This window comes from Colossoma macropomum, unplaced genomic scaffold, assembly GCF_904425465.1.
Source record: "Colossoma macropomum unplaced genomic scaffold, Colossoma_macropomum, whole genome shotgun sequence".
NCBI classification, from domain to species: Eukaryota; Metazoa; Chordata; class Actinopteri; order Characiformes; family Serrasalmidae; genus Colossoma; species Colossoma macropomum.
The window spans coordinates 12,788,546-12,802,658 of NW_023494793.1; the positions used below are offsets into that span (position 1 = coordinate 12,788,546).

Here is a 14,113-nt window from a genome sequence, read left to right on the forward strand (position 1 = left end):
CCAATCAGCACTCAGTAGCAGTAATACTAACCACTCAGCACTCAGTAGCAGTAATGCTAACCAATCAGCACTCAGTAGCAGTAATACAAACCACTCAGCACTCAGTAGCAGTAATGCTAACCAATCAGCACTCAGTAGCAGTAATGCTAACCAATCAGCACTCAGTGGCAGTAATGCTAACCAATCAGCACTCAGTGGCAGTAATACTAACCACTCAGCACTCAGTAGCAGTAATGCTAACCACTCAGCACTCAGTAGCAGTAATGCTAACCAATCAGCACTCAGTGGCAGTAATGCTAACCACTCAGCACTCAGTAATGCTAACCACTCAGCACTCAGTAGCAGTAATGCTAACCAATCAGCACTCAGTAGCAGTAATACTAACCACTCAGCACTCAGTAGCAGTAATGCTAACCACTCAGCACTCAGTAGCAGTAATGCTAACCAATCAGCACTCAGTGGCAGTAATGTTACTACCCATAACCGTTTGCTGTAGGAAAAAAGTAACTATATAATTAAGTTTTCTTTACTTTTTTAGTGAAATACATCTTTCTTTTTTTCCAAAATGAAAGGAAGGTTCCAGACAAGTGATTAGAAACTATTTTAACTTTTCATTTTTATCTGTTTAGCTCCATTCAGCCCCATTGCTTTGGCATTTTGTCGTCATGTTTTTGATATAACAGGAGAAATACTAGGTGGCCAGGCTCCCCATCAACTGGCTCTGGTGAGGGCATGCGGTCGACAGAATATGGCACTACCTTTTTACCAATAAATAAGTGTTTAGCGTAGCCTTAGCCAGGTAAAAGTATTGGTGAGATAGTGATTTGTAAGTGAAGGTACCATTCCAAAAACAACTTGAGTAAAAATACAAAAGTAGCAGTTTAAAAGAAGCCCAATGAGCGTTTCTCTGCGATGGACTTTAAACCCTGCTGTCCTGCGTGGGGGACGAGTAACTTAAAGGGAAACTCCACTGATTTTTCTAAATTTCTGCATAATTTAATGTTTGAGATGTGAACAAAGTATATTATAGAAACTCAAGTGAAACATGTTGGTTCACCAGTGGTTAAGGATAGTACATAAAATGGATATATTTGTGTTGTAGACATTGTGGCCCTGGTTCTCATCACCAGTGTGTGAGGCAGTAACATATATACTATGTATATAACTTGCATTATATCTAGTCAGAGATACACTATATTAATAATAATTTATCACTTCTCATATCTTCATCAGTGATATCCCACAGCTTTATCGAACTACACATTTTATGTCAATATCGTACAGCCCTAGTTTTTGGTGGGGTCTCTGTCATCATACAGGGGTGTGAGCTTCCATTACTTAGCTACATTAGCCTCATAGCACCAGTGCAAAACTAAAAAAAAAGCAAACTTCAGACACCAAACATCTTTTAGCTGATCAGCTACATTTTACCACTTTAGGCCTAGTCCTCTGTTTGAAACAAGTTGACTGCAAAGGCATTGAAGTCAAAGCCATTCTGCAGAGCGTAAGCCATTTGCCTGGGTTACACTGGTTCTGTAGATACATTTTTGCTATGACGCTTTGATTCCATACATTGTCATTAAAAAAAAAAACAATCAGTCAGTAAGTCAGATTCAGCTGTGAATATACCCTGTTAAGCATCATAATTTTTATTAGAATAATACATTTTTACTTAAAGGCCACTCTTAAAACTCTCTTTAAAAAGAAAACCACAAACATGCCATTACAAACATGAATAATGACAAAGAAAAAAAAGAACATACACTGTAGGCTATATGATTGCTTTCTCTGTAAACTGCAGTCTCTGTAGACAGCCTGTCCAGTGGTTATTGTGCCATCTGTTCTCATCTGTGCTGTGTCATGCCAACACTTCAACACTAACATCAGTCCTTTATGTTGCATTCCTGAATAAGAAACAGAAAAAAACATGAAAAGATCACAATGTTCGCATTAGCCCATTCACACAGAAACAGCATGTAAGCTTAAAACTTTCAGATGGTAAAAAGTAGAGGTTAGCATTTTTATTTTCATTTTGTAAGTGTGAGCGTTGTGCGAGCTGATCCGTGATCTGAAACTCCAATCCTGGTTTTACCCTTTTGAACACACAGTAGTGAATGTGACACACACAAGCACCTTCAGTAGCAGCATTTTTCATGCTTAGTTGTTCTTTAATGTATAGTTGTTTTGAGGTCTTTTCACGTTGAGTATATTTATACGGATTTAAAGCGCTGAAACTTTCACATCAAGTCCAATGTGCTTTTTTATTTAATATAATGAATGCAGGAAGAAGATAAAGAGAAAGAAGAAATAGATTCATCAAGTTGTAACAGTGACAAAGTTATCATAGCACAACTTCCACCAACACACACAGGAGCTACCGTGTGTCTGAGTAGGGTTCGAGCATGAGCTCTGATGTGAAAGGTGGCATTAGTGTTAAAGTTTTCAAAACCTGATGCACTTTTTTGGCTGTTTGGCTCAGAAAAAAGTCAACATTTATTTAAATCTATATTATATTTATACATAATTTATCAAATTTACAGTGCAGTGAACTGTAATGAAAGACAATGAACCATCAACACTACCATTCCAAAGTTAATCATTTATACAGTGTAGTTTTAAAAAATATATTTCCACAACAAAACGGATGTTTTAGATTTACTACTCTATTCTGTATTTATATTATAAATATAATAATAAAAATAAATCAGGAAAAATATTTATAAATGAATGGATATTTATGAATGACAATTAATAGTATATTATTTATGTATTAAATAAATATGTTATAAGTTGTATATGTAAAAATATTTTTGAATCTTTTTTTGTTTTATTAATTGTTTTTCAGCTTTCTCTGTCATTTTAAAATCATCAGCTTCTGGACACTTTTTATTAATATATATAAATACATAAATAATTAGTTATACTTTTTTTACATTAAATTAAATTACAAATCTTTTTTTTTTTAGAATTATTTCATTAACTTCATTCTCAAGCTTATACAGCTTTCTCTGTCATTTTAAAATCATCGAGAGCTTCTGAACACTTTTTTTCTCCTAGCCTCCTACAGCTGCACATGATCTAAATATTTCAATAATTTCATACATGTATCCGCAACCAAAGAAGTAAAAAGTATTTGATTCTTTTGATCGGATGCCTATGAGTGTCATTAGTAACTGATAAACCAAAGAAAGAGGACAGCAACTCACAGCCTGATTCGGCTGAGCTCCCTCTCCAGCTCCTCATCGGTGATGCTAGTATCAGGCACGGAGGGAAGGGAGCGAAAGAAAGTGTCGCCCAGCACAGCCGTTTCTTTAGTTGCGACAGGGTATGATGGGATCTCTGGTAGTGTTAGACTTGTGTCTGGAGCATTCTCTTCTAATAAAGACTTCAGCTCCTCCTCCAGCTCCTCTGAATCTGCTTCATCTGGAATAAAAGCAATAAAGTCATTAGCCTTAACCTGATCACACTGTGTATAGCTGCTGTAAGTGGAGTCTAGTAACATTACTGACAAACCAGAGAGGTAAAATTTTAATAGAAGTCATTTTTTATTTGTTATTTGTTGAGAACATAAAACCTACTTGAGTCTAGGGCTCCACCTGCAAGAGTCTGATTGACTTCATCCTGAGTATCACAGAGCTGAGAAAGAGCAAGAAAAAGAGAATGGAAGAACAGAGATGAATAAACGAACATGTAAAATCTAGGGCCCAAATTTAAAAATGCTGATCTGGGGTCATCTAACACCTTCTATGAACCACAGAGCAAGATTAAAGAAATGATGAGACCTGCTCTTACAGTCGTATGCACATGTTTGGGCACTCCTCATCAAATGACGTGTTGTTGATTTTCTAAGTGACAATAAGTGAACACATCCTCTACAAAGAACACACTTCTGCATATTTTAATGCACAATTACTGTTTATTTGCTTAACATATTGGAAAAAGTTATATTTATAAGTTACATTTATAAAAAGTTCAATATAAAATATATAAAATATAAAATTAGCAGAAAAATGCCATATTTAAGTGTGTTCCCTGCAGAGCATGTGTTAACGAATTTTCACTTACAAAATCAACAAACTCTGATTTGACCAGGGGTGCTCAAACTTTGCATACATAAATACGGGCTCTGGGAATTTCTAAAAGCTTTCAGAGCTTAATAACACTATCTTCATAAGAACTTCATAAGTATTACTATAAGGGCCATTACAAGGTTCCATGTAATGGGTAAAGAGCATTTCATATATGTAGCACTGAATAATGTATTTATAAAGCAGTGTGTTTATAAAGCATTGCTTTATAAATACATTATTCAATGCTTATGCATGTGCTGTGAAGTGTCTATGTAGGTTCCTTTAAGGTATTACCATAAACTCTTACCTCCTGAATCTGATCAACCAGGTTCTCAGCTCTCTCAACCGTTACGCCCTTCAGAGAAATCCTCAGAGCTGCTACGCCTGCCTGGTATGCCTGCATCACCTACAATACACACGAACTCACTCAGATATAGACGAGAATGTAGGAGTCAAGTTTCCACTGTAAATGACCTTATTATCCATTTATGACTAAACAACAACACAGAAAAACAGGAATGAGGTTTCAGCTGAAAGAACGACAGCAGAATGGCAGCAAGTCAGTTCACATGTGTATCGTACCAGGCGGTCAGTCTGTGAGCTTGCTATCCTGTCCAGGATTCCCTTAACTGTCTCAAGCTGAGCGTACAAACGGTCTGCCTTTCTCTCCACACGCTTTCTCCCCTTTAGACATCTCAGTGCCTGCAGAAAGAGAGGACAGTGAGATGCTTTCCGTAAAATCTTTCTTTTCAAATACTATAACACTAAAAATAAAATATCGTTCACACCTGAGACTTTTTCCCTTCTTTCAGCAGAGCCTTTGCCTGTTCTTTACATCTAAAAACAAAAGAAACACATAAATATCTATGTAAACAAACGAACAAACAAACAAACAGGTAAATACATGCCAATAAATTACATAAGTGTTACTGTGTTAGAAAAGGGATACTCCATCAAAATAATATTTTTCTATGTAAATAAACATACTTTTCTGCTTCCTGGCCCAATTCCTCCACTCTCTCCTCCAGCAGCTTCTCACTGCGGTGCAGCTGATAGATCCCCAAATCCACCTCACTGACTGGAGACACACGTCCATGTCCTGCCTGACTGAACTTCACCAACTGGCCGTACCACAAGTGAAGAAGAGGCACAGTTAATAATGAATACTAAAGCATAATAATAGCTTTATAATTTAACTGTTACCTCCTAAGTAGTTGATCAGCCAAGACGTGTTTGGCATCTGAAATTTGCTTATTTAGTTTTGCACTGAAGCTACAAGACAAATGTAGCTAACAAGTAATGGAAGTAGGCTGGATCCAATTAGTATCGTCAACTGCAGATGTTTTCCATCTATCACAGTTGTCAAGCAAGTCAGGCGATTTAAAGGTCCAAAAGCAAATCGTCTGTAGCTTTAAGATGCACAAAAGTTTTGTTGCACAAAGTTTTGATGCACAAAAATTTGATGTTGATTTGTTGTCTAGCTTTAGTACATTCTGTAGCAGTGCAAAGTAGACCCCCCAACTGTTGTCGAGCTTGTTAAACTGATAAAGCTGTGCTGCAGTCTTCCACACACAGAACACCTTCATTCATGAATCATGAACAGGGGCTTAAAGGTTTTTACCTTTACATCAGTTACTAAAAACAAAAGACAACATACGGCTACAGTATACTTCACATGGTTAAGCGCTAGATGTTTTATTATTTTAACAAGAAGGTATTTATGAGCTGTAAACACACAATTTATTAAATTGCAAAACACACAATTTATTAAATTGAAAAAATTACCAAACAATATAGATAACAAAGGTCTGCTATGCATCTGCTGTGCTGCTAAGTCAGAACCAGGCAGTATTGAAGAAAACTACACAGAAGAGTGGCTCAGCAATGGCTAACAGGCTAAACGGTACAGGGCATGTTTGATTCCAGCTGTCACTCCAACACCAGTCACCAGAGTGTAGAGGTGCAACGATTATTCGACTTAGTCGACTAAAATCGTCGACCAAATTAGTTGTCAACTAATTTAGTAGTCGACTGGTTGGTGACGTCATTACGCGTCTTTCTCGTGTTCACTAGGAACGTTTTGACATTACCGCTCACTGGAGAGTTAACAACAGCGCGATGGCAGCCTCAAAAACAAAATCCTCCAAAGTGTGGAACTAAATTGAGGAAAAAAAAGCCGTCCTTGGCTGGCATGGGAGCACATCCTCCATGTTGGGGCATCTAAAGAGGAAACTTCTCAGCTCACTGGATGAAAGAAGATTTATCTCGGTAACATATACCCCGTCCCAAATCGCATACTAGCACACTAAATAGTGTGTAAAAATAGCGCATATACCATTAGAAGTGCCCTCATTAGTGTAGGGTGTGAAGTACAGTAGTGTGTGGTTTGGGACGCGGCGATAGCTGTGCTAGTGTGCTTGTTAGCTAACGCTAATGCTAAATTCTGTCCTATTGTGAGCTGAACTGTAACTTCTGTATTTCGAAATGCAGGTTCTCTGGAATCGTTAATGGAGAACAGAAAATCAAGTATCTATTATTCGCAGCGACGAGGCCACCGGTGCGGTCAGATTCGGCAAACACAGGAGAGCGTTTCCAAACAGGTTTCTGTTCTCCGCGAATGTTTAGCACCACTCGCTAACAGCTTCAGGGTGTAGTTCTCAGCGGACATACAGGGCAACTGGACGAAGGGTTACCGCTGAAATTAAGCGTTTACACAAAATCGTTCATTTAACTGTTTATAGTAAAATTTGCCACTTTCCCCTCCGCTCCATCAGAGCGCATCTCCTCTGCAGCGGGAGTATCAGCTCTCAGAGGAGAGCGCGACTCTCACAGGAGCCCGGAGAATTTCCTCCGTTTTCACTGAAGACCTGCGACTGCAGAATTTAGTTGCAGCAAAGCGCTGACAGAGAGCAGAATGCACTGAGCACAGACTGCACTGTTTAACATTTAAATGTATATTGATTTTTTTTAAACTTGATTAAAGGAAAACTAATTTAGTTTTGTTATATTTTATTGCTGCTACTTTGCACATCCTTGGTTATAAGTTTTGACAGGAAAAATATATTGGAGTTTTATTCTTTTATCTTTTGTATTAGCAGGACAGTTCATTAGAACAGTGAATTCCTGAATGTTGTTCATCTTTATTGTCTTCATTGTTGGTTAGTAAATGCATAAAACAATCTTAAGCTAAATTTAAAACCTAATAGCTACATCAAAGTTATCTGATGATATAGTGATTCATAACCCGAATAATCGATTATTCGTTTCAGTGATCGATAGATTATTCGACTATCAAATTAGTCGTTTGTTGCAGCCCTATTTGAGTGTCATTCAGCTGGAATGGAGGATGTACAGTGGTAGGTAGAACCTTTAGTCTGAAAACTAACGTCACTCTTGCGTTAGCCTAGCCCAGCAGGCTACAGATCAACACCAATCAGTTGACTTTGCTCTGTCAGACTGAGGACATGAGTTTTCAGTCATCTGCACTTGTAACAGCAAAGCAGAGGGAATCGAAGCTGTTTTGTAGTGTTTGGATCTGTAGGCCACTAGATAAGCTAACCAGGCAAGATTAGCCTAGCTAGGACGCTACAGGTCCATACACCACAGAACAGGTTTAACTCCGGCCTTCTGTCCCTCAGCCACTCAACTTTGCGTCCTCAGAGTCATTATCATCTAAACTTGCGTCAGTGTAGGTTCTGTTAGTCACAATTGTACATGTTCTGTGGCGAGAAGAGCTGTGTTGTGGTGGTACGAGTGGATCAGACACAGCAGAGGTGCTGGAGTTTTTAAACACTGTGTCCACTCTATTAGACACTCCTACCTTGTCAGTCCACCTTGTAGGTGTAAAGTCAGAGACAATAGCTCATCTGCTGCTGAACAGTTTGTGTTGGTCATCCTCTAGTCCTTCATCAGTGCTCACAGGATGCTGCTGGCTGGATATTTTTGGTTGGTGGACTATTCTCAGTCCAGCAGTGACACTGAGGTGATTAAAAATTACAGCTGCACTGCTGTGTCTGATCCACTCAGACCAGCATAACACACACTAACACACCACCACCACATCAGTGTTACTGCAGTGCTGAGAATGTTATGCCTAATCGGTCTGTCTGTTGACTGTGTAAGAGAACTGAACTTGTTTTTTTTTGTTCTGGCAAGATGCAGTGGCACAATAGCGGCGTCGACGTAGAACCAATCACTGAATAGCTACATCATCGCTTCATCCCATCAAACGGCTCAGAGGCCCTGAGACCACATGTGATCTACTGTGGCTTATTCTTGTTTTATTCTTGGTTTAACTGGGCAGAAGAAGTGGTGCGTGTTGCAAGTTGCTGTGTGAGAATTTGGTAAATATCCATATTGTTCTTCATAAAATTGCTATGTTGAATAAGCACATCTAGGAATCATGGTCACAATTCTAAGCAAAAAACTACCCATTTAATAAAGCAACATGCGCACAGTCGTTATACTAGCTATGATTTTCAGTTACTTTTTAGCTACATTAGCCTTGTAGCTCCAGTGCAAAACTAACAAAGCAAATTTCAGACACCAAACATGCTACATATGAGAAACTGTGCACATCTGGATAAGTGGCTACTGCTCTTCTGCCACACCCTGCACAACTACACACCTTTTCCCCCTCATGTAGCGAGACCGTGACATGTTTCTCCCTCTGCAGCTGCAGCAGAGCCAGGCACAGAGTTGTCTCGTCCGGGCAGATGTGAGAGGAGAGAGAGCGCAGCTCCTGGAAGGACAGCAGAGACTGTCCCGCCAAAGGAGAGTTCCGATACGCAGCCAGCAATGCGGTGGCCTTCTCCTACAACAAACAAGTAGCATGAAATTTAATTATAAAGTACTTCAATGTACACCGATCAGGCATAACATTATGACCTTGTTTCTACGCTCATTGTCAATTTTATCAGCTCCACTTACCATATAGGTGCACTTTTACAGACTGTAGCACTGCTGTGTCTGATCCATTCAGACCAGCGCAACATTAACACACCACCACCACATCAGTGTTACTGCAGCTCTGAGAATGATCCACCACCTAAATAGTACCTGCTCTGTGAGGGTCTATGGGGGTCCTGACCACTGAGGAACAGGGTAAAAGGGGGCTAACAAAGTATGCAGAGTAACGGATGGACTACAGTCTGTAACTGTAGAACTTACAAAGTGCACCTATATAGAAGGGGAGCTGATAAATTGGACAATGAGGATAGAAACAAGGTGGTCATAATGTTATGGCTGATCAGTGTATGTTCTCCCAGTTTACGGTGGCTCACATTGTTAGCAACTTACTTTAACCAATTCAATCACCACAAAGGTCTCCTCGAGTGGAACTCTCCCGCTGCCCAGCAGAGCCGACAGTGTCCATTTCAGCGGTCTCACCAACAACAGCCCGACACCCCAAGACAACCAGCCAGAATCTACATTAGCAGCGAAATCCGACTCCTTCTGCACTTTCCCACTCCTGGATATGAAAAAATCATAGTAATAGTTTCAAAAGATTCAACATCAGATCTCAAAGTGGTCAGCATGGAATGCAATACACAAATGACATTACTTTAGCAATATGCTGAACATATTCTAAAAATTGCTTTGTAAAGTCAACATTGAATCAAAATTGATCTTTTGAGTTAATATCCCTGGTCATATTAACCACATGAACCTGGTACCGGGCCTAAAAAACAGAAAGCTATTCGTTTAAATCTGCCACCAGAGGAGTTACGCTACATTCGTTGGATGAGCATGTTGGGTGGATCAGTGTTCTTTTGCCCATTCGAGTGAGTTTACAAGCAGGATCTGTTCAGTCTGATGTCAGATAAAGGCCAAATTAAAAAGATAATATAAATGACCAAACAACAAAATCAGATTTGGGAAGCTGAATGTAGGACCACATAACACTACAGATGTTATGTGGCCGTATGCGTCCCTGACCACCTACACAGGTGGTCTGAGTGACTGGATCACAATGCGTTTCCGAGACACACTGATCCCGTCCACACCTCTACTTAGCGCTGTCCACTTATGATCACATCACCCGAGATGTGTTAATGCCAGGTGAACAGGGCAATTTGCGTTTTTCACTTATGACTACTTTAAGATCTGGCACAGAATCTTCATCATATACAATGAGCACTGAGAGTAAGACGACTGACTGATGTTCTATCAGTGAAAATAGCAAAAGGCTTGAAATTCAAAACGAGTAGTTCTTGTATTGTGAACTGTAAATGTAAACGTTTAGGATCTGAGCTTTCATGATACAATAAGCTCTTTTCCTGCATTGTGAGATGAAGTTATTGACTATTAATGGTGCCAGTGTACCTGATCATACTCTGAACGACTGTTCCTAGGCCCAGAGGAATGGCCCCCTTTCTTCGAAAACCTTCATTCAGCTCCTGCAGGCTCACACAAACAGATCCTCGCCGTCGGCAGCTTTCTACGATCAGCGGGGACCAGAAGTTCATTTTCCCATCCCAGTCCGTCGTGTCCACCTCACGGTTTTCCTTGAAGGCGGAGAACAAGAAGGCCATGCGCTCATCATCTTCCCAGTCTGGGGGAAACTCTGAGCTGGAGGATGTGCCAACTTTCTGCTGCAGTGACACTGGCATTGCACTGCAAAGGGAAGATTTACTCAGATGTGAAAAACAATAACTGATGAAATACATATCTTACACAAAAAATACCAAGGCATGATGAAATGTGCCGTATTTAGTCTGTAGGCACACAACACCATCCAGTAAAGTGGTTAAAGAAAAATTCCACTGACTTCCTAAAATTCCTCCATGAATCGATCACTGAGATGTAAACAAAGTCATTCAGAGTGGTTTGATGTGCTTCACTAGAGAAACGCAGATTTATTTAAATAGTGGAGATAGGAACCAGACATCAAGATACAAAGCAAATATAGCCATTTTATTTACTACCCAAAATGACCCATAAACCCACACAGGTCTTTTGGATTTCTTAATACGTAATGCTGATAACTGTACAATAGTAGGAATTTTTTGGGGGGCTATTTTGCCCTCTTAACTATGAATATATTAAAAAAACAACTATTGTAAACTATGTCTGAGATATCAGGCAGTGTATTCATAACCATTTCATGTAATACATTTCTTTGAGGGAGCTTTCAGAGGCGTCAAACTCTTCAGACGTCTGGTTCCTATCACCACCACTGTGAACACTTAACCAATACTGAACAACTCTGACTCTGTGTAGGAGTCAGAGTTGTTCAGTATTGGTTAGTTGCTCATAAACCTACCTAAGTCTTTTGAGTTTTTATATGTAATTTTGATAAAATAGTAACAATTTTATTTGGGGACCATTTTGCTGTATAACACCCTCTTAACTATTAATGTATTTTAAAAATGCAAGTTTTAGGCCAACACTTTCTGGTGAAACTACATCCGAGCATATTCATAACCATTTCATGTAATACATTTCTGTGAGGGAGGTTTTAGAGGCGTTAAACTCTTCAGGCCTCTGATTCCAATCACCACACTGTGAACAAGACATCTTACCAAAACTGTCAGTAGAACTCTCACATGTTGTTTATGTGTAATTGAAAGGCTAAAAATGTGAAATGCTCACTTTTTTTGTAAATCAAAATAGTTCCCTGTGGAAAATCTATACAGATATGGTTTGGCTTTACCACTATTTTACCATTATCATCATTATGTATAGAAGACGTGTAGGGTCACTGGTCATTTTAGATAGTAAACAACATGGCTAGATTTGCATTGTAGACTTCGCAAACCCTGGTTCCTATCACCACCACTGTAAAAAAAAGTCAGTGCGTTTCTCTATCATGCACCATGTCAAATCAAACCACTCTGAATGTTATACATGGAGTTACATCTCCATGATTGACTAATGCAAAAAAAAAAAATCGGTGGAACTTCCCTTTGACATAAATGCTTCCACTGTGAAAAATCAGGTTTAATAAAAAATATATCTACATATAAATATATTCCATGACAGAGAACAAGCTTCCTCAGTTAGCAAGTTTAAAAACCAATCTAACACTTTAGAACATTCAAATAATATTTTTACATAAGCTTTTCTAGTTTAGTTTAGTGTTGTATTATTTTTCATACTGTGGTTTCCAGTTCTGTTTTATTTTATCTATTCATTTATTTTATTACCAATTTCATTATTTTGTGTGATTTTTTATTTGTATAATTTAATTTAATTTTTTTAAGAATTTATTTTTCATTCCTACCCCTTTTAACTCAGGAATTTGAGAAAATAAACACACCATCTTCTCCTTATGTTTTACGTTAAGCACTTTGAGCTGCCTTTCACCGTAAACCTATGGCTCACATCACCACAACGCAGTCATGTTTCTCTTCTGTTACTGTGGATTATGCTACATTAGCCTGTTATTAACCAGCGTTTTCTCACAGCAGGCCGAGCTGACACCCCACAACAATACGAGGATGAAACTGGCTTCCAACTCGCCAGCTCCTCGTTGGAATTTTTCCGCTCCACCTTAAATGGTACAGCAGTTACATTCTGGCGACTGATGTTGCTCCGACTGCTGCACCATTTAAGGTGGAACGGAAAAATTCCAACGCTGAGTTGGCGAACAAGCAGCTGATTTCAGCTTCGTCAACAACACCCCTCACAACTCTGACAGCGAAACATGGCAGGCTCACGTTATTAATCCGATTATGAGTAAAATGAGATTATGTGGATGTTCTCGGTTTTGTGTGATTATAAGATTTTTCTGAGGTTAACAAAACCACCAGCTGAGCTTCCTCACACTCACACTCACACTCGGGTTTACAGCTCGGCTAGGACGCTGCCAGCTAACGGACTCCTCTCAGCATGTCGGCTCAGAAGGACTGACGAACTTCTTCATGCTGTGCAGAGTTTACAAGATCCTAAAAACGGCCTGAGAGGAAAAGTGAAAGGAAAACCCTCCGCTTCTCTTCAGCTGTTTTGATCCTGACAGACGCCAACAACCCGGAAAGGCAAAGAGGAGTGTTTTCATTTAGTCACGAGGGGATCGGTTTACCGCCATCTAGCGGTGCAGTACTGCACTGTCCTCATACAAACAGCCTTACTGCACCAGATGAGAGTAACTAGTTACATTTACTCTGTCACATCTACTTCCAGGGAAATTCTACCGATTTAAACGTTTTCTTCTGCATAATTTAATCAATGAGATGTAAGAAACGTCACACAGAGTGGTTTAACGTGAAATGATTCATTGTAGAGAAACTTACTATTCACACTTCTTTACAGTGGAGGTGATAGGAACCAGGAGTCGTTATGGGTACATGGCAAGTATAGCCATTTTATAACCAACATAACCAGTGGACCTACACATGTCGTATACATAATGGTGGTAATGGTAAGATAGTGGCAAAGCCAACAAAATATTGAGTACGTTTACATGGACTTAACAATCAGAGACCTGCAGAAAATCAGATTTTGTCAGTAATTCTACATGCCATGTATTTGTTTTCTACGCTGAGTCACTTTAGCTTAAATTACTTCAGTCTAGAAGATGAAGAATTCTTAATTTCGTCAAGCAAGTTGATTTCAGCACCGCTCCTTTTGTCATCTTGTTGGTGCTGTGTTAAACACTGCTGGCTGTTTCTGGGACAGCACTCTGTTTCTGCACATGCAAAAAACAAAAGAAATCAGACTAAGAGTTTACATGCGCTGAAAAATCCATTTACTGAGCTAAAATGCAGCTCTCAGATTTCTTAATTTGATTTCTAGGCCTTTATCCGAGTATCCTGTTTACATGACCACTTAAATAATCTGACAACTGCCAAAATCTGATAATGATCGGATTATTAAGTGCATGTAAACACACTCACTAGCCACGTTTACGTGTAGCCTGATAGTCCGTTAATAATCCAACTAATAGCTCAATTGTAATAGAATACGTCCATGTATGCAGCTCAATCGGAATAGACTAGGCCGATTGAGGCCATTCCGCACACAATTTCTGTCCGATCGAACGAGGTGGGTAATCCTGTAAATAATCTGTTAAACAGAAGAATAATAACCATGTAAACACCTGT

At 39.2% G+C, this 14,113-nt stretch overlaps 1 protein-coding gene across 2 annotated transcripts; it reads right to left on the reverse strand.

The window, feature by feature from the left end:
- Nucleotides 1-1,612: 1,612 nt before the first annotated feature.
- Nucleotides 1,613-13,065, reverse strand: chmp7 (charged multivesicular body protein 7). Of its 2 annotated transcripts, none has more exons than XM_036578533.1 (11): nt 12,850-13,065; nt 10,395-10,685; nt 9,369-9,540; nt 8,698-8,883; nt 5,058-5,191; nt 4,859-4,907; nt 4,653-4,772; nt 4,378-4,476; nt 3,579-3,636; nt 3,207-3,423; nt 1,613-1,904 (listed from the first exon to the last, which is right to left on the reverse strand). In XM_036578533.1, the coding sequence occupies exons 2-11, from the start codon at nt 10,679-10,681 to the stop codon at nt 1,892-1,894; spliced, it is 1,335 nt and encodes a 444-aa protein (XP_036434426.1). In that variant the 5' UTR covers nt 10,682-10,685; nt 12,850-13,065; the 3' UTR covers nt 1,613-1,891. The 2 variants fall into 2 exon arrangements, with proteins under 2 accessions (XP_036434426.1, XP_036434427.1); XM_036578534.1 differs by having other exon boundaries at nt 12,844-13,065.
- Nucleotides 13,066-14,113: the final 1,048 nt, after the last annotated feature.